General features: G+C 46.0%; 1 protein-coding gene and 1 pseudogene across 2 annotated transcripts in view; both read right to left on the reverse strand.

Moving 5' to 3' along the window:
• The window catches only part of LOC119181447 (uncharacterized), a 136822-nt gene that overhangs the window by 20635 nt on the left and 91947 nt on the right, over positions 1-24240 (reverse strand). For both annotated transcript variants that reach the window (XM_075875974.1, XM_075875975.1), the window contains exons 5-9: positions 20358-20492; positions 15293-15463; positions 12011-12109; positions 8059-8151; positions 5048-5182 (exon numbers count right to left, since the gene is read on the reverse strand). In XM_075875974.1, coding sequence (XP_075732089.1) covers positions 5048-5182; positions 8059-8151; positions 12011-12109; positions 15293-15463; positions 20358-20492 — 633 coding nt within the window. The remainder of the gene's footprint in view (positions 1-5047; positions 5183-8058; positions 8152-12010; positions 12110-15292; positions 15464-20357; positions 20493-24240) is intronic.
• Positions 15570-19782, reverse strand: LOC142774854 (uncharacterized; annotated as a pseudogene).

A 24240-nucleotide genomic window follows, 5' to 3' on the forward strand; every position in this document is an offset into this window, starting at 1 on the left:
TCTCTATTACCTGATTGATAGTATGAATGTGGTCGATTGTTGAGTAGCCTGTTCGAAACCCTGCTTGTTCCTTTGGTTGATTGAATTCTATTGTTTTCTTTCCTCTGTTAGCAATCACCTTTGTAAATAGCTTGTATACTACAGAGAGCAAGCTAATCGGCCTGTAATTCTTCAAGTCCTTGTCATCTCCTTTCTTATGTGTTAAGATGATGTTAGCGTTCTTCCAAGACTCTGGTACTCTTCCCGTCAGGAGACACTTCGTAAACAGGGTGGCTAGTTTTTCTAACACAATCTGTCCTTCATCTTTCAGCAGATCTGATGTTACCTGATCCTCACCAGCAGCTTTGCCTCATTGCATGCTCTGCAAAGCTTTTCTGACTTCTTCTATCATTACTGGTGGGGTGTCATCTGGGTTACTGCTAGTTCTTATAGTATAAAAGTCGTGGTTGTCCCGGCTACTGTACAGATCTCTGTAAAACTCCTCCGCTATTTTAACTATCCTATCCATATTGGTAGTTATTTTGCCTTCTTTGTCCTTCAGTGCATACATCCGATTTTTGCCTATCCGAAGTTTCCTCTTCACTGCTTTGATGCTTCCTCCGTTTTTCAGAGCGTGTTCAATTCTCTCCATGTTATACCTTCTTACATCGGGTACCTTACGCCTATTAATCAACTGCGAAAGCTCTGTCAGTTCTATTTTGTGTGTTGTACTTGAGACTTTCATGATTTGATGCTTCTTAATGAGATTCTTCGTTTCCTGGGAAAGCTTGCCAGTGTCCTGTCTAACTACCCTGCCTCCAACTTCCACTGCACCCTCCGTGATGATACTCGGCAGATTATCATTCATTGTATCTATGCTAAGGTTGGTTTCCTCACTAAGAGCCGAGTACCTGTTCTGAAGCGAGACTCTGAATTCCTGTACTTTCCCTCTCAGTGCTTCCCTCTCAGTTTCCTTCTGCTTCCCTCTCACTTTCCCTCTCAGTTTCTGTCGTTCCTTCTTGAAGTCTAGGCGAATTCGAGACCGTACCATTCTATGGTCACTGCATCGTACCTTGCCAACCACTTCCACATCCTGCACGATGCCTGGGTGTGCACTCATTATAAAGTCTATTTCGTTCTTATTTTCCCCATTAGGGCTCCTCCATGTCCACTTGCGGTTTCCTCGTTGTCGGTAGAAGGTATTCAAAATCCAAAAATTATTGCGTTCAGCGAATTCTACTAGCAGCTCTCCTCTGGCGTTTCTAGTACCGATGCCATAATCTCCTACTGCCTGGTCTCCAGCCTGCTTTTTCCCTACCTTTGCATTAAAGTCTCCTATCAGTATTGTAAACTGTGTTTTTACCTTACTCATTGGCGATTCCACGTCTTCATAGAAGGTTTTTACTGAAGCGTCATCATGGCTGGATGTAGGCGCGTAAGCCTGTACCACCTTCATCTTGTATCTCTTATTCAGTTTAATTACAATACCTACCACCCTTTCATTCATGCTATAGCATTCCTCTATGTTGCCAGCTATGCTTCTGTGAATTAGGAGCCCCACTCCCCGTTTTCTTCAGTCAGCCAAGCCCCAATAGCAAAGGACGTGCCCATTCTGTAGCACCGTATAGGCCTCATCTGTCCTCCTAACCTCACTGAGCCCTATTATATCCCATTTAACACCCTCTAGCTCCTCGAATAGTACAGCTAGACTTCCCTCACTAGATAAGGTTCTAGCGTTAAACGTTGCCAAGTTCAGGTTCCAATGGCGGCCTGTCCGGATCCTTAGCACTCTCTGCTGCGTTGCAGATCTGACCGCCGCCGTGGTCAATTGCTTCGCAGCTGCTGGGGACTGAGGGCCGTGAGTTATTTGACGTATGCATGTGGGAGGTAGTGGCCAGATACTGCACCAGGGTGGCCAATCCTTCTCTGGTGAGGGAGTGCGTTCCCGGCGGTGGTTACCGGTGAGGCCCCACCCCAGGCCTCGTAATGCAGTTCCATCACCACGCGGTTTTTTTTTTTTTTTTATCCAGTTGGGAGCTGCGCGGCACCGGGATGCGAGGCTGATGCTCTAACCACTGTGCCATCGCTGCTCCTCTTCCATTGACACCAGATGGTAATCGGTGGATTATAGTGGCGGTTGACCACCTGACACGCTACGCTGAAACAGCCGCTTTGCGGAGCGCTACAGCTCAGGATGTCGCCTCTTTCATTTTACAATGCTTTATCCTTCGACATGGTGCACCTCGAGAGCTCCTTAATGACAGAGGCGGCACTTTCCTCTCCGAGGTCGTCGAAACTCTGCTTTCGGAATGCCACGTCATTCATCGGAAAACGACAGCATACCACCTGCAGACTAACGGGCTAACGGAACGGTTCAACCGCACGCTAGGTGATATGCTCTCAATGTACGTGGCATCTGATCATAGCAACTGGGACCGTGTTCTCCCGTACGTCACGTTCGCATATAACACCGCAATACGAACCACCACGGGATTCTCACCTTTCTTACTTCTTTACAGATGTGAGCCTTCCCATACAATTGATACCCTACTTCCCGACCGTCCTGATGCTTCCGAGTGTCCACCTATCTCCGATGCTGCTCGACAAGCCGAAGAGTGCCGCCAGCTCGCCCGTACGTTCACCTCGGAAGAGCAACAACGCCAGAAAGAAAACCGTAGCACCTCTCTTCCGGATCCCAGCTATGCCCCAGGGTCTCTTGTGTGGCTTGCCATCCCATACCAAACTCCGGGACTCTCCTCGAAACTTGTACCCTGGTATGAGGGGCCTGACACTGTTTTGGAGAAAGCCTCTCCGGTTAATTTCCTAATTGAACCAGTTTCCCGATCGGACGACATGCGCCGGCGTGCACGTGACATGGTCCATGTTTCCCGACTGAAACCGTACCATGAGCCTCTGCCTGAAACTTCTTAAGTCGCCAGGATTGCTCCTTTTTTCAGCGGGGGCGATTGTGAAGAAGATGTGCCTGCCGCGAGCAGCATCGCCAACGCCCGGCTCTCTCGCCTCGTGCTTCGGCTCGCTGCTGTGCCAGTCTCTGCTGGACGGTTCATCTTGCTGTCTTCCCGTTGTCGTTAACTACTAATAAACATCTTTACAGTTTAAATATTCGAAGGATTTAAATATTCGTACAAGCATAGCCTCCTTTATTTTCTGTGCCCGCGCAGTCAGTCCGCCGGGCCCGTTCGGCCGCCTCCCGCATCCTCCTCTCTTTTTTCGTCTGCTGTCCGCCAGGGGCGCTCGCATCCCAGAATCGAGTCGGCGCATTCAGCCGCGGCGACGCATCTCCAGGAAACCTTTGTTTGTGTCGCATACGTTTGCAACACCAATTATTTACGACCAAAACGGTACGTAGTACTTTCAGCAAATATAATTGTAACTGTTGCTTCATTGTGTTGCGTGAGCAGATGACACGCGGCATTAACTGAGTGCGTATAAACAAACAACGTCGTTTGTACCCCGCGTTTGCACGGCCGTTGTCAAGCGCGGCTATCATTTTTCGCGCTTCTTTCTGGCAATACTTTTCCGCACACCTATCTTCGCAGCGTAGTACTTTCAGCAAGTATGATATTTAACTGTTGCTTCATTGTGTTGCGTGAGCAGATGACACGCGGCATTAACTGAGTGCGTATAAACAAACAACGTCGTTTGTACCCCGCGTTTGCACGGCCGTTGTCAAGCGCGGCTATCATTTTTCGCGCTTCTTTCTGGCAATACTTTTCCGCACACCTATCTTCGCAGCGTAGTACTTTCAGCAAGTATGATATTTAACTGTTGTTTCATTGTGTTGCGTGAACAGATGACACGCGGCAATAAGTGAGTGCGTGTAAACAAACAACGTCGTTTGCACCTCGTGTTTGCAGGGCCGGTTTCATGCTTTGCTATCATTTTTCGGGCTTCTTTCTCGTGAGGCTTTTCCGCGCACCTATCAGCGAATTTCGCTAAGTAATCAGGAATGTTAGTTTACGGTTTCTCTCGTTTCTGTCTCGTGCAGCGGCCTACGCACACAAGTCTCCGTGGTTCATTCGGCTGTGATAACACGCGTCAGGTGCGATGGCGTACTGTTGCGTGCCCGGTTGCAAGTCTTCAAGCAAAAAGAAGGAAGTGGGAATTTCATTCCACGAAATTCCAAGCGACGAGGAGTTGCGGCAAAAGTAGATAAAAGTCATTTCACGAGACAATTGGACGCCGAACACCACTTCCTGCTACTCAACCGTGTGCAGTCATCATTTCGCTGCTTCTGATTTTAAGCAAGGATGTAAAACACGAAGGCTTATGAAAGGTGTGGTGCCTAGAGTATTCGAAGAATATCCGCGCTACTTGCAGCCTTCGACAAAAGCCCCGAGAAGTGACGCGGCGATCAGAAAAAAAAATTGTGATTGCTAAAATTGTGATTGCTGCTTGTGAACAGTGTCAACGAGGGTACTAAAGCTCGTCAGACTGTGTGCGTGTGAGGAACGTTTCGATTGACGCCCTCTTGTTCGTTTCGGAGGGTTGCGAATGAATTAATACGCAATAAACAAGTTTCTCTACCGTTTCCTTGAAGGTATGGTGTTCTGTTCAATGTGCTATCTTGCGTACTTATTCTTTCTCTCTTGCATATGTTCTCTCCTAAATATTTAAGTGGCACACGGGAGTGGTATCACACTTTTGTTTTTTAAGCTTGCCCCGCTTAAAAACGCGCAACGAAGGACCCACCCGTCAGTGCCGGCGGTAGCACCGGAGTCAGTGAACAGGCTCTGCCGGTTCTGGGAAGGCAGCGCCGCCTGGTGGTGATTGCGGGAACTCAGCCTGACGGTCGGCTCCCTTTGATCCCGGCGGCAAAGCGCAGGCACAGAAAATAAAGGAGGCTATGGTACAAGCCTAGAGGTAAGGTAGGGTCAGCCAAGATGAAACACCAATATAAGATAATGCTTCTGCTCGCCAAGATTGAAGATTCAAGGTAAAGGGATTGTGTCTGCTGGCCAAGTTAAGTATCTATGATAAAATGAGTCATTCATTGAGGTCAAGCTAATCAGAACCGGTGAAAATCACAACAGGTTCAAAGGCTCACCCCTGCGATGGCAGACGACTGCGAGGCGCGCGCAGTCGGAGGCGGCGGCGGCAACAGAGGCGGAGGTGGCCCCACGGGTGTTGCTGGCTCAGAGAGGAAGGCACGGGAGCCGGGATGGTGGTGATACTGCTGCTGCTGCTTGGACCAAGAAAAAAGGCACAACACAGGGCGGCTGTTATAAGAGCACCTCTTTTCCTAAGTACACACCAACACATCGTTGTTATCAGCCTAACTAGGACAATTACATGGCAAAGGCCTTTTTTATGCTTCCTCAACTAATCCGGTACTGCCCTTCCTGTGGCATCGTTATCTCTACAAACACCTAAATTTCATCTGCCCATGTAACTTCCTGCCTCATCCTTACACACGCCTTTTCTTGGGATCCAGTCTGCAACTTTTTATGACTTGCCTTCTTGCTACCTCCCCTGCCTATGTCCATTTCTTCTTCTTCATTGCGACTACTTTGTTGTCAACACACACTGGTTCCCCGACTCACTCTGCTCTTTTCTTGAGCCTTAATAAGGGGTATTCGCACGGGGCACAAGTGCTTGGAGGATAGAGGTAGAGCCTAGCGATGTCAACTCGCAAGGAGAATTCCCCACAGATATCCCCTGCTCACAAGGGTGAGGCAGATGAAGGGTGACATCTATGTTACCAAACTACTCTGGTGGCGTGTACTGCCTGTACTGCCCGCTTTCACAAGCTGCTGGCGAGGGAACCACCAATGCGTTACTGCTTTCTGCTGGAGCAAACGCATGTGGTCAAACCCCTATCTGAAATTCCGCTATATCTGCTGCCACGGGGACACAGTTTGTTGTGTCAGTCGAAAAATCCCTGTCTCTGCTGAGAAAGCGCGGAGACGTTGTGCCTACCTGCTAATCCGTGACGTCTCCGTCATGTGAAACGCAATCCTAGCTTCTCCCCCCAAGGATTTATCCTGTGTGAATACCCCGCTTAGGTTGCACCAATCATTTTCATTTACATGTTGAAGTGTTCTTAAGATGACGTTTTCCTTTCCAAGGCTAATGAAGCTGCCTCCAGTGCTTGATTGCCGCACGGGAGTACGCACGTCCACTGTCAAGAAAGAAGCAAAGAACTTGTGAAAAGCGAAGATTAGACAGCGTGCCGTCAAAGTTTGAAAAATTCTGGTAAAATTGCGCTGAAGTATTTTTTAGTGCTAAGATGCATAAGCCAGAAACCCCCCTAACAGTAAAAGTTTCTAAAATAGATACTTGGCGGAAGGTCTTAGCTACGTTTCTTCAAGAAAAGCTTAAGCTTCGGAAGTAAAACACCATGACAAGACGTTGAAGATTATCGTCCCTCCAATCCAGCAAAGGTATATATGCCATATCTATTGAAATCAAGGACCCCTTCTATTCATTGCCTTGTAATGCCTTGCTCAAATGTGTTAAGGATGCTCTAATTCAGTTTAGCTGGATTTCAAAGACGCTTGGGGTATTTTGTCCACTCATCTGTTAGACATTTTTGCTGTGTACCTGAATTCTAGTGACATCCAGTGGGATGGGAAGCATTTTGTTCAGAAGCAACGCACATGTATAGGCTCCTGCAATGCACCTATTCTTAGCAATTGGTTTTCAGGAAGCCTCAACAGGATCCTTCTGAAGCACCTCAGGAGAACTTGTGTTTTTAAATGTTTTAAAATGCTGATGACTGTCTTTCATGAAAGGTGACGAAGGTTCTTTTGAATCAGAAGCTTCTATAACATACTAAAACTTGTCAGTGACTGCCTACATCCTCTGGTACTCACTCATGAGGTCCCGGGTGAGGATGGCTTCCTTAAGTTCTTAGACTACAATGCTCTTTACATGACAAGCACACATGCTGGTCATACGATCCCAGGGAAAACAAACCTTTGCTGCCGTTTCTCCTTCACACTCAAAATTAGTTAAGAGGAATGTTGTGAGACGCTGCCTTAACAATCCTCTGAGCAAATCATGTCGCCATTTAATAGTAACCGGTGGCTAAACTGCCAAAAAGTTCGCCCTGCACAAGGAGGCTACCACAACCACCTTCTGGTGTCGATTGGGGAACCCCTGCTCAAAAAGCTTTCAGGTCGCCAGCAGAATGACGCAACCCCTATGAATACAGGAAGAAGTTTGTAACCATGCCCTACCAACACACGATTTGCCACAACCTAACAAATCTGGGCACTCGAACACACATTACCGTGGTTGTTCATGGCTCTGAACCAGGTGGGAAAATTGTGCAGGCTCAGCAACCCAAACGCTTGCAAAGCTCGCAGCTGTGACCAAAATCACAGAACATGTCATGTGCAATGCAAGGAAGGTGTCGTGTACCAGCTTCCCAAGCTGTGTAGGAAATTCTGTGTGGGGCAGATGGGGCAGTGCCTCAACGACAAGCTTAGAGAGCACAAAAAACAATGTTAAGGAGGGAGGCGACAGTTTGTTATCTGCGCACCCCTGCATGTGTGGGTGTTCGCCTGTTTTTGGTAAAAGCTCGGTTGTTTGCATGCACAAAGATAAAATTAAGCGGTTGATCGTAGAATCAGCTACAATACACAGGCTAGGCCAAGAAAGTGTCAACGCGCCATCACTTCTTGGTGCCACTACATTTGTGCATACCTAAGTGTCCACCATCTTATGTGTATATTCAGCGATCCGACTTCTAAATAATCATTGTTGTAAGTTAGTGCTTGTGCGTAATCTCTCTGACCCGTCTTCGTCAATGCTGTGTCATGCACTTTATGAGCATATCACACCAATAAGGCAAACAACCTACCTTTGCTAAATCGCTTTATTTTTACGAAAGAAGGTGATCAGGTAAAGTGGTACACTGCCGCATTTGAACACTCGCCCCAGCTTTCTTAGTCATTTGGTACACTTCTGCCAGTCCTAACAAATGAGCAAGTAGCAGAAGAAGCTATTGAGCGAGCCACAGCATGCACCAGTCCTTGAAACATTATCAAAAAAAAAATCCTGCAATAACTTCCTGAAAGCTGGAACACCAATAAGGTGCTTCAATTCACGCACCTGCCTTGGGTCGACAATGATGGACGTGTCGAACGGGTCGGGTGATACCAGCGTGGCCGCGGCGGCTATCGTCGTCTCCATCTGCTGGATACCCTGCGTGGAGGGAGAGAACAATGGGAGAATAATATTTGTTGAACTCTTCCCACAACATCTTTTCCAACAAGATGTATCGTGCTAAGGTTGAAGACAGCGTGTTGGTAAAGCATTACTATAGATTGTACAGCACACCGAATTGAAGGAACACCAGAAAGATATGCTACAAGTGCTGACCTTGAACAATAAATTTTATTCTCTCCTCTCGCAGAATAAATACAGAAACATGAGCTTGGAAAGCGCAAGCAAGTGGAGATAATCAAAAAAATCTAGATTGCACAAAATGACATTCTACCAATGCTATACCACCTAGCCACAAACTTTTTCCTGAAGTAAAAGAACAGAATGAAGAAAGTGTGTGTATCTCTCTTGTGTCTCGTCGATTTGGTGCGCTAAACAATATACAGTCAAGATGTATGTGTATGCCATACCGTATGCTTTGCATGCCATTCAAACAAGCCCACATGAATTCCGTAACAATTTTTAAGATTACATATAAATTTCTCATAACTGGTGACATTTAACATATCACTTGTGACATATAACATGTGAGGAGAAGTTCATACTATTGGGGCGCAGTAAGAACTGAAACCAGCTTTTAAAAACATGCTGTAAATTTTCAGAATAGGGATGGGAGCCGTGGAAACACACAGTGGGATATGCAGAATAAACAGAGGAAGTGCCTCAGACAGGCTGGCCAACGGTTCGATATGAGGACTTAACTTCTTTGTTTTGTTAGGCTAGGCTAGGCTAAGTTAGGTCAGGTCAGGTCCGGTTAGGCCCCCTATCCAAACGTAGGCCAGCCAGTCTCAGGCACTTCCTATATTCATTCCGCTTATCCCAATGTGCATTCTTTCAGGGCATACACACACTTGCCAGTACATCTTCTAGGCTCTTGAGGGCCTGGTCTTTGGCGCCAAAAGAGGAACAAGTAAATATTTCGTGCCAGTGCCCTTTAAAAGGGACTGATTACGAACTTTTCTCAACAAAAATTTTTTTTTTTTTCAGAGCTCTTCTTCAATAGCAGTTAAACCTGCAGTAGTTGATTCAAAAGGTTGTGAATACTTCATAAGAATAATTTTTCTACCAAAGAAGCTACTAAAAAAGTATAACTGCCTCCTCTAGCAAAACTGAGAATCGATAACTATTCCAATGGCCCTCTTCACAAAATGTTCATTTTACTTTTACAGGAGTGAGTGCAGCTGTCGTTAACCTTTACTTTGCCATTTTCAACATTTTTTTTTTTAATTTTAGGAAAGCCAGTAGAATAAGCTTTTCAAATGCTCATTTTCGCGTAAAATCCCTTTACTGCCTTGCTGGTCCAGGCACTTGTGGTACTTCTTCAACCTGCCTACAAGTGCCGCTAGTCCCTCAGCTAACTTTAAAGCTTTCTATTGCGCTGTTGCCCGAACTTCATCAGAGGCCACATGTGAGCATTGGATCACAGGCCAAGTGAAAGTGGCACCACTCTTCTGCTCACTATAAACAAATGTGTATCAGCACATTTTAAGTTTGAAAAGTTTATAATTATAAAATGTGCACTGTGCAATTGCAATGGCAAAAGGTTAGCACTAGTCACTAGTGGCCGGAGCAGCCAAATTGCGACATGTGACGATGTTCCAGAGAAGCGCTAAGCACATTTTATTTTCTTAACCAGAAATGGCTAGAAAGAAAGCACTGCAACAACCAGCTTTTCCAGAGCAACAGCAATAAAGATACAGATACTACAACAGTGCAACTCCAGTAAGAAAAAGGAAAAAAAAGCAACCATGTGCATAGCCCTGTCTGTCAATAAGGAATCCACACAAATTTTTTCAGGATGTGGGCTTTCAGATAGGCCAACAACAAGATGGGCTGCTTTGCAATGGCCACCCCTGCCTTGTAAAATAAAATGTGCTTTAAGGGCACGTTCAAGAACAACCACAGCGCGTCACAATTCGGCTGCTCCAGCCACCAGTCACTTGTGCTAATCTTTTTTCCACTGTGACTGTACTTCAGCATTCATAGAGACTATTAACCGCATGTGCCAGTAAACAGTAAAATGATGATAATCATCATATGCTTCTCTTGCCTTCTGGCCACATAAGATACCAAAGCTGAATTCAGTGAAGAAATAAAAATATAAATCTGTATCTGGTGAGAAAAACAAGGCTCGTTTTAGCCAATACAATATACAGTATTTCCATTAGTAGGGTTATCTGAATTTGAGCTCAGAGTCTGTCTTCGAAGTACTAAGAAAACCCGTTCATCTTACCGCAAAATTGCCGTATTGGTAGTACAAAGAAGTGACAACATGCCAGGTGCATCGATATATGTTACACGAAAATGAGGAATAATGTAGATCTGCAGCACAAATGCAATTATAAAAGCAGCCCTCATTGGTCTCCTCAAGATACAATGTGGTGGAAACACTCTTGCTCAGTTTTGTCTCAACAGGGACAGTCTCTCAGCACTGCCACTGTTCAAATCAGCGTGCCATCATGAATAAGACGTGGTCTAAAAGGATCTTCGATTTTCTACGCCCCCTGCAAATGTGACCTCGACTTCACTTCCTATCAGTATAAGAACTAGCTGACTGCCAAAACTCCGAAAAGACAAGAGGCCCGTAGTTGGTGATCGCAACAGAATTCCATCTTAACTTCATCCCAGCTCCAGTTAATTGCTTCCACAGCATTTGTGTTTTTTGGGGTGCTACTATAGATATTTGCTACATATTCTTGAATATTTTGTATATTCTCTTTCAAATAATGCTGCAATGGGAACCTATGATGTACTTGAATAACTAAATATGTAAATTGAGAAATTCTCTTTTATTGTTGAAAGCATCAAATTTTCATCTCTGACTGGCATCAACGGGGCCAAATATTAAAGGGTACAGCAATGCACCGCAGATTAAGATTAAGACACATACAAGCCAGCCAACGTGAATCAACTTTCTGCGCTTAAAGGGCCCCCCAACACCAAAACTGGAACCTGAACATGTTTGAATTAGTTGTTCTGTACACGTGGGCAATTCTGGCAGATCATCAGTAGTGAGCATTGCTTCTAAGGCAATGTTTAACACTAATGGCTTAGATTTAAAGTAAATACGAGTGCTCACACGAGTTGGCAGCACCTCACAACATTATGTTTCCCAATAAATGCGAGTATTGTCAATGTCGCGGAAGATTCACGAGGTGCACACAATTTGCTCACTGGCACCAGACAAGCGGTATCGTTCCTCGCCCTCTCGCTTTCTTGTCGGGCCGCTCTTGAGGTGGTTCAGGCTGCTCACGCCAAAAATGTGTTTCCTGAGAGGACATGCAACAGGCCGAACTCTTACCAACGTACCCATATCGTTCTATTCTTTTAGCCTTGTGGGGCCACGATTTGAAAACGCTGTCAACGTCACCAAAGCTTGAGCACATGTAGGTGTCCACGGTGTTGTCAAGGTATCGAAAGATAGCTTTTACCGCGGGCTCTTCGGCTATCACATTTTGTTTTGAAGGTGAAACAAATTAATTTCCACTTGCGGTCTCAGGTGCTCCCCTTTTGTGGGACACTAATTTCTAACGTTTTAAGACAGGCGTTGCGAAGCGATGCTAAAACTGGTTGCAACATATGACACTAGCATTATTAATACAATTTGTTCAAGCATTTGCAATTCATTGTTGGCATTATCGAACACAAGGCTACAAAATACAGCAAAATTTCACAAGCAAGAATTTCACTGTCACGGGGTCTTAAAATTTGAACACTATCCGTCAACACCTTGCCCCAGTGACATTTATTCATACAAAAACAAAAAAGGGCTTGCCGGTAGGCAGGAAGGCAACACCGCTACTAGATGCACTGCACATTCCAGAAGCCATGCACTTACCTCTTGTAGAGAGTCCAGCTCAGACTGCAAATCGAGGAGGTCATCCACTGTGGGTGTCTTGCTGTCCGCGGAGGAGGCGGGCTCACCGCAGCTCTCAGCCTACACACCATGCACAGCCCGCATGCACAACTACGCACTTCACAAACATGCAACGTCATCCCTCATCATCCACTACTACTTTCAATCGCACAAACAACACACCAGCATGCACAAAATGCCTATGCATGGGGGGAGGAAAGAGGGGAGCAAAAAAAACTGAACACATAAAATTGCAATGGTGGCAACAACGCATAAACACTGCCACTAGCATCTATGGGAGAGGCAAGCACATCATTTCAACTGCTGCAGTATACGTGTAGTACAGCATAGCCACCTTATAACGTAAGGAGCCGGAGTCTCAAACTTCTGCACTGTATGTGGTACTGCACTACAACCAAAGCAATATTTTTCAAAGGCTGCACATGTGCAAAATATGACCAAGAGACAGCCGTGCGATTCTGACTATACGAAAATTCAAGTGGGACATAAGTTTGCATCCACTTAAATTTGAAAATCTTGAATGGTTAGCATCCGTGGACTTGTGGTGCTGACATAACAAACGTAGAAAAAAAAGTGCGTTGAAATGAAAAGATGCCAAATAACTATGGCAATTGAAGGCTATGGCAACATTTGGCATTGTAACTATGGCAACATTTGGCCCACCACACAACTCAACTAATGGCATCTTCAGCTGGCCGCACTGGTGGAGTTTTCTGTACACTCGTGGGGAGTCGTACGTTCATCTGGGCACTACGCATGCGGTGCCGCTTGTTCGACTGGGCCAGCCACGACATGAGCGCACGCCCCCGCGTAGGTCGACAGTGGAGCGTGGTGCAATTCTATCAGCCAGCGTGCGCTGGCAGATGATGCGGTGACGTTCCATTATTTCAAGTGTACTTTACAGCTGACGCTGCTGCAGAGCATGGCCGGACGGCACGGAAAACGTGTGTGAGCTTACATCGTCCGACCATACTCGCACAAGGATACTCTTGCTGCCAGGATTTCTCTGGGCACCGAAGGAGATACGAAATGTTTCGTAACCCTCATCAAGTTGGTACAGAACTTATGCAGCACAACCGCCTCGAGAACAGACACACACCTACTGGACACGTAGTGTCTCGCCAGTGTCTCTCATTGTTTGGTTTTCTATTGTTTGCTCTCTTATTATCAGTACAAACAGGACGCTAGAAATTGTCATCTGCTGAATGGCATCTCTCACCAACAGTGCTGCTGTAGCGGAAACGAGTTTTGTGGTTCACATGTCCGTCTGGCCGGCAGCGAGGTGCGACACTCAGGTGGCATTGGCATAACTTCCCTTCCGCTGTCTCAGTGCCAGTGCACCTCAGCCGAAGATGCCATAGGTCTTTTATAGTGGGAACTAGATCGGAGGAAAACCAACTGTACAACTGTCTACATTGCATCACAGAAAAACTGAAAGTTGAGAAAAACAAAAGGAAAGAAGGCTACGGACGTTATATTTAGCTCACGCTGGGCAAAATAAAAGGTGACCACGGCCATGCTACCAATAGGCAAAATGCTGGACTAGTCATACTGCTGTCTTAGTAAGGGCAAATACCAAGGGAGCAGGGATTCGATGACTGTAGCAAAGAATGCATCGTCGGGTAGGGCAAAGAATGCATTAAGCCCCAATAAACAGCAACAAAGCTCAAAAGTGAGCAGTCACCTTACCTTTACCCTTGCTCAGCAGTACGGAAATAACAATCTCACAAACTAGCCGCTAAGCCACACATTCTCAAACAAGCATCGACTCAAACTTTGTCCTTCTTTAAACAATTGAGTACAGCACCTCCACTCAACTGAAAATGATGCCGGGATTCACAAGAATCACTGCCCATATCACTCCCACGCACTGCTTGTTTCTGCCACCAGGCGGCACTGCTGTCAACATTCGAGAGTTGAGGTGCAGCGTTGAGTGGAGGAATGTTTTGGAATACGGCGATAAGAATGCCTCACCAGTAGTACAATCTTCCACACAATATATAATAGAATGTTCACCCTTGCCGCACGTGAATTATCGAGGCTAACGTTAACACAGCAAATGGGGAGGTTGACTAATCACATACAGTTAGGACAAGCATTCTGTTATAGAATGTGTACAATATCACACCCTTGATCTGTTTTGTGTGACCTTTTCAACAGTGCACTGGTATTAATAATAATACAGTAGACTTGTGAAACGAAACCTGACAGGGCCTGGGAAGTAGGTTTTAGTTGACAGGAGTTCCGTTTACGACGAGATGAACAGAGCTACAATATTCAAGTATGAAGCCATTCATATTAAGGATCCAGTAAACAGGCTCCCACATTTTTTTTTTCACACACACCAAAACAAGCTCGCCAATGCATACAGTACACAGCGGTGATCACATTTGTCGAATATTACAGCCCTGTGTGCCACTCAAACCCTCCATCTCAAAACACAATCCGACGCCTGTTTCTCTCGCTTGACCAATCACCCTCGTATGTGCAGTCTGACGAAAGCTTGCCAACGAGCAACCCTACACACCACTGAGCTCATCGATTGGTTCTTTGCCCTACGAAACAGAGCCTTGGCCTTGTGGCGATGCAGTTTCAGCCACGCAGTCTGCATTTTCATTTTTCTGTGTTGTCCTCTACTGTTTCGTAGAAGCCGAGACTTTGGGAGAAGTGGTATTGCCAGAATGAAAGCCTCCGTGATGAAGAAGCATCTCACTACATTACTGCGAGGGGAAAATTGCTCTTGGCCTCGTATTTCCTGCTAGTATGACACAGGCTCATGTGAACGAAGCCCTGCTCAGTCGTTGGTTGCGGGCTGATGACATGTCACGGACATCGTGCCAAGTTGCCGAAGCGGGCAGAGTCGCTACGACGAGCTGCACCTTCGTGGAGAAGGGTGGCAAGTGGCAGCGCAAAAATTTTAAACCGGTTGAAACGGATGTTGTAGCCCCTGTAACTTCCATGTTATAGCACGTATTCGCAAAATCTTTGAGGCAACATGATCCCATAGCAAAGGCGCACCTAAAGCTTTTCGACTTCGATGTTGTTTACTGGCCCTTTAAAGGCACCTATTATATTTAAGCGACTTCCATTTTCTGAGGGTCTACTGTAGTGTGGCCATCTAAGACTGAATCTGGTGACTCAGACGCATACACGAGGAACGTTGGACATGCGTCGTGAATTTCCAGCATGTGCGTGTGTCACTGCTGGGCGACACCCCGACAACCCATTTGAGGCTCTGCTCACCTGAGGACTGCAGATCACCTCCTGTGCCTCCCCGCGATTGTTGAAGTCCGTGGGGGGCTTCCATTCCTGCAGCTGCTGCCGCTGCTCAAGCTGTGCCTGACGCAGCTCGTGCTGCTTCATCTCCAGCACCACCTGGAAGAGGTCACGCAGCGCCACCACCAGCTGGGATGCCTGCATAAATTTCAACTTTATAGCGAATCTCTCTCCAGCTTATGCTTACAAAATTCACAATTCCCATTTCCCGAGTCGCTGCCGCCTTTGACTATGCCTCCTTTTCCATAACAATCCCTTCGGCTGTGTTGCGACTCTGGACAGCATCTTAGACAGTCTATGTTGACAGCTCAAAAGGCAGCATGAACCCCTGTCGTAAGAACAGACTAACACATGTATGTGACCCGACACTGCTTTACGTCAACGACAGAAAAGTAAGGAAGCCAAAAAGAATTTCTTTACTTTTGCGTTCCAAGTCTACCAAGAACTTAGCATGGCTTACAACAAGTGCATAAAAACGACACCATAGCAGTAAGATTCCCACTATCAGAGCATTTCACTCGGCCGCCACCTTTGTTTGGGCAGCAAAGTAGCCTGTGTCATATTTGTCCCCAACGATGTCTTCACAAGACTGTCTACTTTCCTGGTTATTTGACAATTAAATAAAGCAGCTATGATGGCCACCGTCCACATAGCTGCAGGGCTCGTTCAGAATATTTGACTGAAAATTTAAGGAGCTTTCAAGGATTTCAAAGATGAAAAACCACAAAATTCAGGGATGTTAGCAAAACTTTATTTGCTTGCAAGATTTATGAAAGCAGCGTAGTTTTCGCGTGGTTTCCTTTTTTCACAGAAGCTATCTTAAGCTCCTTTTTTTTTAGCGGTTCGACAAAAGCTGTTTGCCTTGACTACCGTAATTACTCGAATCTAGTGCGCACCTTTTTTCCGGTTAAGCGAGTTCATAAATCGCATGCGCGTTAGAATCGAGTACGAACAAAAAAAATTACGGTCAATCTATTGCCATCGGCAAATCCGAAATGAACACCCCCTACGTGCGTCGGCATGGCGCGTCGGCCATTTCTGCCTATGTGTTTCCCATGTGCGGCACTTCGTACGTGTGCTGAGGAGTTCGTCATCTAGTAGTGCATTAGCATCGACGACGTGGAAGGGCCGACTCCAAAAACTCAAATGCACCACGATGCCGCTTTTAAAAGAAAAGTCATCGCGTGTGCAGAAACGGACGGAAATCGGGCCGCATCGCGGTTGTTCGGAGTTCCCGAAACGTGCATGCGGGACCGGCGGAAACAAAAGCAGAAGACTGTCGACAGCAAAGCTTCACACAAAGGCTTCAGTGGACCACAGAGCAAGAGCTGCTCGGCGAGTATGTGCTTGAGCAGCGAGCGGCACAGCGGCCCGTGACGACAGAACTGCTCCAAGTGCGGGCTATGCAATTAGTCTTAGAAAAAGGTCTAATGCGAAGCCAGTTTAAAGCGAGCCGGTGCTGGCTAACTAATTTTATGAGGAGGAAAGGATTTTCCCTCCGAAGGAGAACATGCATATGCGAAAAGTTTTGCGGAGGAGTACGATGAAAAGCTTCACAGTTTTCAGAGGTTCGTCCTAAACTTGCGGCGCAACAACAGCTACCTGCTTGGGCAAATCAGGAATGCCGATCAGACGCCTCTTTACTACTTCGACATGCCTGGCACCACAACCGTCGAGAAGAAGGGGGCGAAGCAAGTTCGCGTGCTGACATCGGTCCAGGGTAAAACTACAGTGACGGTAATGCTCTGTTACACGTCAGATGGGCACAAGCTTCGCCCGTACCTCATATTTAAATGGAAGACGCTCCCGAAAGGAGTCGTTTTTTCGAGTGGTGTGATCGTGCGGGCCAGCCAGAAAAATGGGTGCGCGTTGCAATCGATGTCTTACGTTTTTTGTTTTTTTTTTCGCGGTGGAAATCGGGTTCACGTTACAATCAAGGGCGCGGTAGAATCGAGTAAATACGGTAAGTAGGTAAAGTCGTTTTTCCCTTCAGCTTCTTCCAAAAAATAGTCCGCAGATTCCAGCAGGCACTTGAAAGTTTTTTGAAGCTTTGACTTCCTTCCGTGCATTTTATCAAGCTCTCGCTCAAGCTCTTTTCCATTTGAAGCTGCCTGCCGTGACAGTGCTTGTTTCTTTTGTTCGTCTAGGTATGCAGCGAGCGGGCCTATACGGGGCTTGGAGCGCTGCCGCCTTCAACTCTTTTGAAATCGGAACGTTCAGCAAGCCACCATGGCTTTTCACAGCCTCGCAGATAATTCGTTGAAAAATGTACGACAGCTCTGCCGAATTCTCGACCGCAACCTGCTTGTTGATGCTGAAGCCTCTTTCCACTGAGGCCTGCCCATGGCTCAGGAGGAGGACTAGTTTCAACACAGCCCATAACTGTGAGAATGGAGCATTGTGCTTCAGCAGCCCCACGAAAAAACTGTCAAAATGTTCATGATCTTTTTCATAGTTTTGTAGTTCATGATGTTTTTTAAGACAAAACTGAATATACTGTGCGTGCGCACACAATGTCGCGTTTGTGCTCAGAGAGAAGCCTGCTGTCGATTAGACAGTTAAGCACACTTTTTAGCTTTCCAAGGCATATGTCTGTCTTGGACATTTCAGTAGGGTCGAAACATGACAACCCACGAATGACAGTGTGCCTCAGGGGACTTCTCTCCATGACTTTCAGGATCTTGTTCAATAGGAACTTCCGGCGCTCGTACTTAAACTCGAGAGTACACTTGGCGCTCGCTTTGCAGCATTTCACAATCTTCTCAGCTGCACGCCCAACATCCAGCTTTAACTTCTGCGTAAACGGCAGAATCTTCAACATCAATTCGCAGCAGCTTCGTGATGCTAGTGGTTTCTGTCATTACAGAGCACTTCACGAACCTTGACAGAAGGCTCCTCAAAACACTTTCAAGTTCTTTTGCCAACAAAAACATCTCAGGAGAACAGCTCTGAAAAACAGTCAGGAAAGGCTGCACACACAAACATGGAAGCATTCAGGGAAAAGTTCAGTTTTGCAAGTGTAAGCTGGTCATTTAGAAAAGCACTGACATTTTCATATGCTCTGCATTTTGGCAGAGGCAGCCTGCGGCCACTCGCTGCTTCAGTGTATTGCTTCCAGGGTCCCATGTGACCAGGGCTCTTCCCAGTACGGGCAAGTTCTCGATCCAACGGTGAGATGCAAAAGGAAGTGGAAACACAGTGCTCCCTGTCTCCTGAATAAAATCTTCTCACCTGGTCGGTGCATCATGAAAGAGTGAGAATAAGCTGGACAAATAAGCTGTCAACTGACCAGCCCGTTGCATGAATTCCAGCTTTGTAGGCATTATGCACTGTGTGAAGGCCACACGCTCCAATATCCAAACACTGAACTTGAAAGTAATTTTTCATGTGCTGCTGGAACTTGCGTAAAAGGCTCCAGTTAACACTGGGGCCATCCATGGAAAGCTGAAGAATTTTGCTCATTGGAAAGGATGCCAGCACTTCCGGCAAATTCTTCATGAGGTCGTCCGCTGTGCTGTGGCCCAGGAATAGCGATGTCACATACCTTGTTGTCATCTCAGTATTGTTCCACAGTATCACGTGAACATCAAGCTGTTTATTTTGCAGAGATTCGTTTAATGTTTCTTCAAGAGGACAACAAAATGTTCAGATTTCTCTATCATATCCAAGACTCGAGAAGCAAAAAATAGACACAGACCATGGCCTGCGGCGTACGTGCATTTTTTATTATGTTTTTTTTAGAACAAGTGAAGCTTCTTGCGATATCATTGTCCACAAACATCTTTCGGAACAACTCGGAAAGTGATCTGCTGAAGCTGTATCAGTAGGGAGATGATTTAGACTAACCAAAAGTTTTGAAGGAACCCGACGTTTCGAAACCGACTTGGTTCTCTCCTCAGGTGTGACTGCGGAGCTACGTAGCAGCGGCGTCTTCAAAGCACTCGCGGGGCGGATAATGACCCCCCTCTCTCACTCTCGTTTTGCCGTGGAGCGCAGTCCATGTGTATACACTGGGGGAAGGGTTCCGAGAGAGCAGTTGATGTTGTGCGCTGTCCCCTGTATGTGTCACAACTCGAGTAATAACCTTCTCCTCCAGTTTGGCCCGCTTTTAAGGATGGCCATTGCTTTGAAATTTAACCGGTGATCTAATGTCTCAGCATGTTCGGCGACTGCGCTGCGCTCTTTGTAGAGCTTCAGCACATCGTTGGTGTGTTGCTTCACTCGTTCCGGTAGGTTTTGCTGCTGAAAGCAACACGCCAACACGCCAACTAGAACGCACCTTGTTATTATATTAGACCACAGGTTATTTGCCCTATGCAAGATGGCATTTACCCAGAAACACTAGAGACTAAAACCAACTGTACCACAAAGATTAAGGAGAGGACTTCCGATGAAGTCACCACTTCTTCAGTTTCCTTGGCATACACATAGAATTTGCACAGGACAGCTATTCTCATACTTCCCATACAATGGACATGTCTATTTTGATGGAGCTCATTCAGTTACTTGAGAAAGTAGCAAGTTGTCATGTCATTGCGCTCTCTGACCACCTGCACCTCATGGCACACACCCAGCATTTGAAGAAAAAAAGTGAATGAAGCAGAGTCCCAGAACTCTTGAACAAACTTGAAAGGTTTGTCCTAGCATATGAGTTTGACCCAGATACTCATAAATGGTGCAGGGAACGTGCACCTACCCTTAGAGGTGCTGCGGTAAAATGGGAAGCAGAGCTAACGTGGACACAGAAATGGAATCAATGCAAGGCCTCCAAAATTTGCGAGGCCAAGAGCATATCTCAGGAGGATGAGTTCACAGAATCAAAGCGAATTTCTTTCCTTTTAATTTTGTTGAGAGTTGTGAAAGCTCTGAGGCATTGTGATTTTGCGAAAGAAGAACCAAAAACCTGGGGTGCACAGCTCGTCGAGCTCCAGGGCAATCAGCATTAGTCCAAATGAACAGTTTGAGAGCGGCTCACTAGACCTTGGAATGACCTTTCATACTCTTTCTCATGAGCAGGACAATCAGAACTCACCGCCTTCTCGGTCTTGATGCCAATAAAGCGATGGCAGCCATCTTGCGTCATGCAGACGTAGCCGAACGCCCGAGCGTCGCTGGCGTCTTGAGAGATGAACGAGATACGGTGCACGGGGTGGTGGAACACCAGCTCCTGCAGAATGCACGGCAATTCAAGTTATTGAGGCAAACAAGAGGTGCATACTAGCATAAGGTCATGAGTGCTATGAAAGCCTATTTGATTGTACTTATTCAATGCAGTCTGCAGACCCCTTCTTTTTAAACAACTGCTGATCGGTAATACAAGCAACAATAATTATTCATCAACTTATTATCTTACTCTCAGGGCCCAATGGGCATTGGGAAGGGTTGAGGTGGATACTAACCTAGTTGCAACAATCGTAAATAAAACAAAAAATATACATTCAAGCATAACACAGAAATGATAAAATATGAGTCACCTGTACCGACATTAACAAAATGGTGAAGTTTTACTGCGGTAATTTCCAAAAGTGATTGGTTACAGTAGTTTTAAATGATGCTGCATTGGCTAAGGTTATCTCGAAGAGCAAGGAACCCCACTCAATAGCTTAGAGAAAATTCTGGTAATGACGTCCTTACATATGAGCAGAAAATCGAGAGAGATGCAAATAAATCAAATAACTTATGCCTTAGATTGGAGGGAAAATCAAACCCAGGCCCTCTGTATGGCAAACACGTGTTTTACCACAGAGCTATCCCACTGCCTGAAAGTGCTTTTGAAAAAATATATACCGTATTTACTCAATTCTACCGCGCCCTCGATTGTAACGTGCACCCGATTTCCACGACGAAAAAAAAAAAACGTAAAACAACGATTGCAACGCGCACCCACTTTTCTCGCTGGCCCGCACGATCACACCACTCGAAAAAACGACTCCTTTCGGGAGCGTCTTCCATTTAAATATGAGGTACGGCGAAGCTTGTGCCCATCTGACGTGTAACAGAGCATTGCCGTCACTGTAGTTTTACCGTGGACCGATGTCAGCATGCGAACTTGCTTCGCCCCCTTCTTCTCAACAGTTGTGGTGCCAGGCATGTCGAAGTAAGGAGGCGTCTGACCGGCATTCCCGATTTGCCCAAGCAGGTAGCCATTGTTGTGCCGCAAGTTTAGGACGAACCTCTGAAAACTGTGAAGCTTTTCATCAAACTCCTCCGCAAAACTTTTCGCATATGCCCGTTCCCCTTCGGAGGGAAAAGCCTTTCCTCTTCATAAAGTTAGTTTGCCAGCAACTGCTTGCTTTAAACTGGCTCCGCATTAGACCTTTTTCTAAGGCTAATTGCATAGCCCGCACTTGGAGCAGTTCTGTCGTCACGGGCCGCTGTGCCGCTCGCTGCTCAAGCACATACTCGCCGAGCAGCTCTTTAATTTGCGGAAACCGACCTTGCTGTGGTCCACTGAAGCATTTGCGTGAAGCTTTTTCGCTAGTCCCGCACGCACGTTTTGGGAATTCCGAACGACCGCGATGCAGCCCGATTTACGTCCGTTTCGGCACACGCGATGACTTTTCTTTTAAAAGCAGCACCGTGGTGCACTCGTCGAGTTTTTGGAGTCGGCCCTTCCATGCCATGGATGCTAATTCACACCAAGATGACGAACTCCTCAGCACACGTACGAAGTGCCACACATGGGAAACAGATAAGCAGAAATGGCCAACGCGCCATGCCGACGCACGTAGGGGCGGCCATTTCGGAATGCCGATGGCCGTATTCATTTTTTTTTTTTTCGTACTCGATTCTAACGCGCATGCGATTTATGAACTCGCTTAACCAGAAAAAGGTGCGCATTAGATTCGAGTAATTACGGTATATGTATACGACTGTTATGTAGTGGACGGGGTTTCATTAATACAGTACAAGTACAATTGCGTGGGAAAAGCGTAGAATCGTGTCAAGTGTCAAAACAAGTGAACCGCGTAAGTAATAGGTGTTCTAAAAGCCCACTAATTACAAAACAATCACGATCAGACATATTTATTCATCGTCAGCTGCAAAAAACATCAACAGAGTGAGCAGCTGCGTAGGCTTGCATGTTGCCTTACACACGTAGAGGGCCTTCCGCTGATTCACAAAAGAAAGAATTATAGCGCTGTGGACACTCAACAAGTGTGGAAAATGCAACCAAACATTTGTAATTGGAGTTTTTCTGTCTGCAGCGAATATGAAGTCGTATGCTCTCATGCTGCAAACAGTGAGCGCGCGGGCGCAATGAGTGTGTTCGAGAGCAATGGTTTATTGCGCGTGCGTGCCCTCCGCGCGCATACACCATGGCTCGGCTTGGTCCATTCACGGCCACGACAGCAGCCCCACCTTTCATCATGCTACTCCTTTTAGGTCGCAAGCAGCGCAAAATCGGGCGGGGCTAGATAATAACATACACTCCAATTTGGAGGACTGGCACACACAACAGCATCAGACTACACGACCACGTTCAGCAAAGTGATCAACTCCATGTAGCGTAATCCAGCTTCTAGGCTATTCTACTAGGCTACGCAACAAGGCAGTTTTTGATAACTTTAAGCATCATTAAAAATTGCAAATCCAAGTCACCACGCAAAAATAATGCATTCTCTTTTCATATCTACTGCAGTCTAATAGCATGTTCTCGCCCATTGTCAGTGCGTTCAAGTTTTTTTGGGAATCAACTACTTCATCAAGAACACTAAATTCATGTTAAGCACTCTGGTACCAGTGAATGTGGAAATAAAACAGCATATGGTCGAACCCCTTCATCAGCAGTAACAGCTCCCACCGTCATGAATGCTTGCGTTTTCTACATTTGACACACGTCCACCTCATGACCCAGATAGTAACAGAACCTACACGTGGCGATAACATTTTAGATTTACTTTTCACTAATAATTCCCAGGAAGCTCTTACCCACGTGCTTGAAGAAATTAGCGACCACAGAGTTGTCCATTGTTCACTATATCTACCACGCGCCGACAAATCAAAGGTAACTAAGCAGTTATTGAATTACGTATGTGCTGACATCGATAAGATGAACCGTATGTTAGGTGATTTTATACCAATATTTGAGTCATGTTTTGAACATCGCGCTGCAAACGAAAACTGGCTTCAATTCCGTGACACACTAAAAAAAATAGAAGAATGCTGCATCCCGAAACTAACAATCAGCACCAAAACAAATGACCCGTGGTTCACACGCGATGTAAAAAGATGCCTAAATAGGAAGAAACGAGCTTTTAAAAGGGCTACACGAACTAATACTCCGGAAGATTGGCTTAATTATAAAAATCTTTCAAAACAAGCTGAGGCCTCAATAAAAGAGGCCAAGGAAAAATATTTTAACTGCACCTTACCTAACCTTTTGAAAACTGACCCCCAGAAATTCTGGCGCGTGGTGAACCCTAGAGCCTACCCTTCTGAGCCAACTCTACTGAGTGATCAAGGCAAAGCGTTGTCGCCAGAGGAAAGTGCTGAATGCTTCAACGAATTTTTTGCATCTGTGTTCACGGAAGAACTTCCACTAGACTCACTGGCACTGTTAAAACCTACCATTCACGACCCTTTTTCTTCAATCAGAATAACTGAAAATGGTGTCGCACAAGCTGTACAACGCCTTCCTCGCAAGACTAGCCCGGGGCCTGACGGAATTAGTGCCAAACTCCTAAAATTAACCTGCCACAGATCAGCGTATTTATTGTCGCTGATCTTTCAGCAGTCGCTTGACACGGGCTGTGTACCGGAAGACTGGAAATATGCCTTTGTTAAACCCATATACAAATCCGGCCAAAAGTCAAGTCCGAACAACTACCGTCCAATCTCTCTAACCTGTATATCTTGCAAGCTATTAGAACATATCATTTACTCGAAAATTATATCTCACTTGAAGAGAAACA

The sequence above is a fragment of the Rhipicephalus microplus genome, chromosome 10 (genome assembly GCF_043290135.1).
Source record: "Rhipicephalus microplus isolate Deutch F79 chromosome 10, USDA_Rmic, whole genome shotgun sequence".
Lineage (NCBI taxonomy): Eukaryota > Metazoa > Arthropoda > Arachnida > Ixodida > Ixodidae > Rhipicephalus > Rhipicephalus microplus.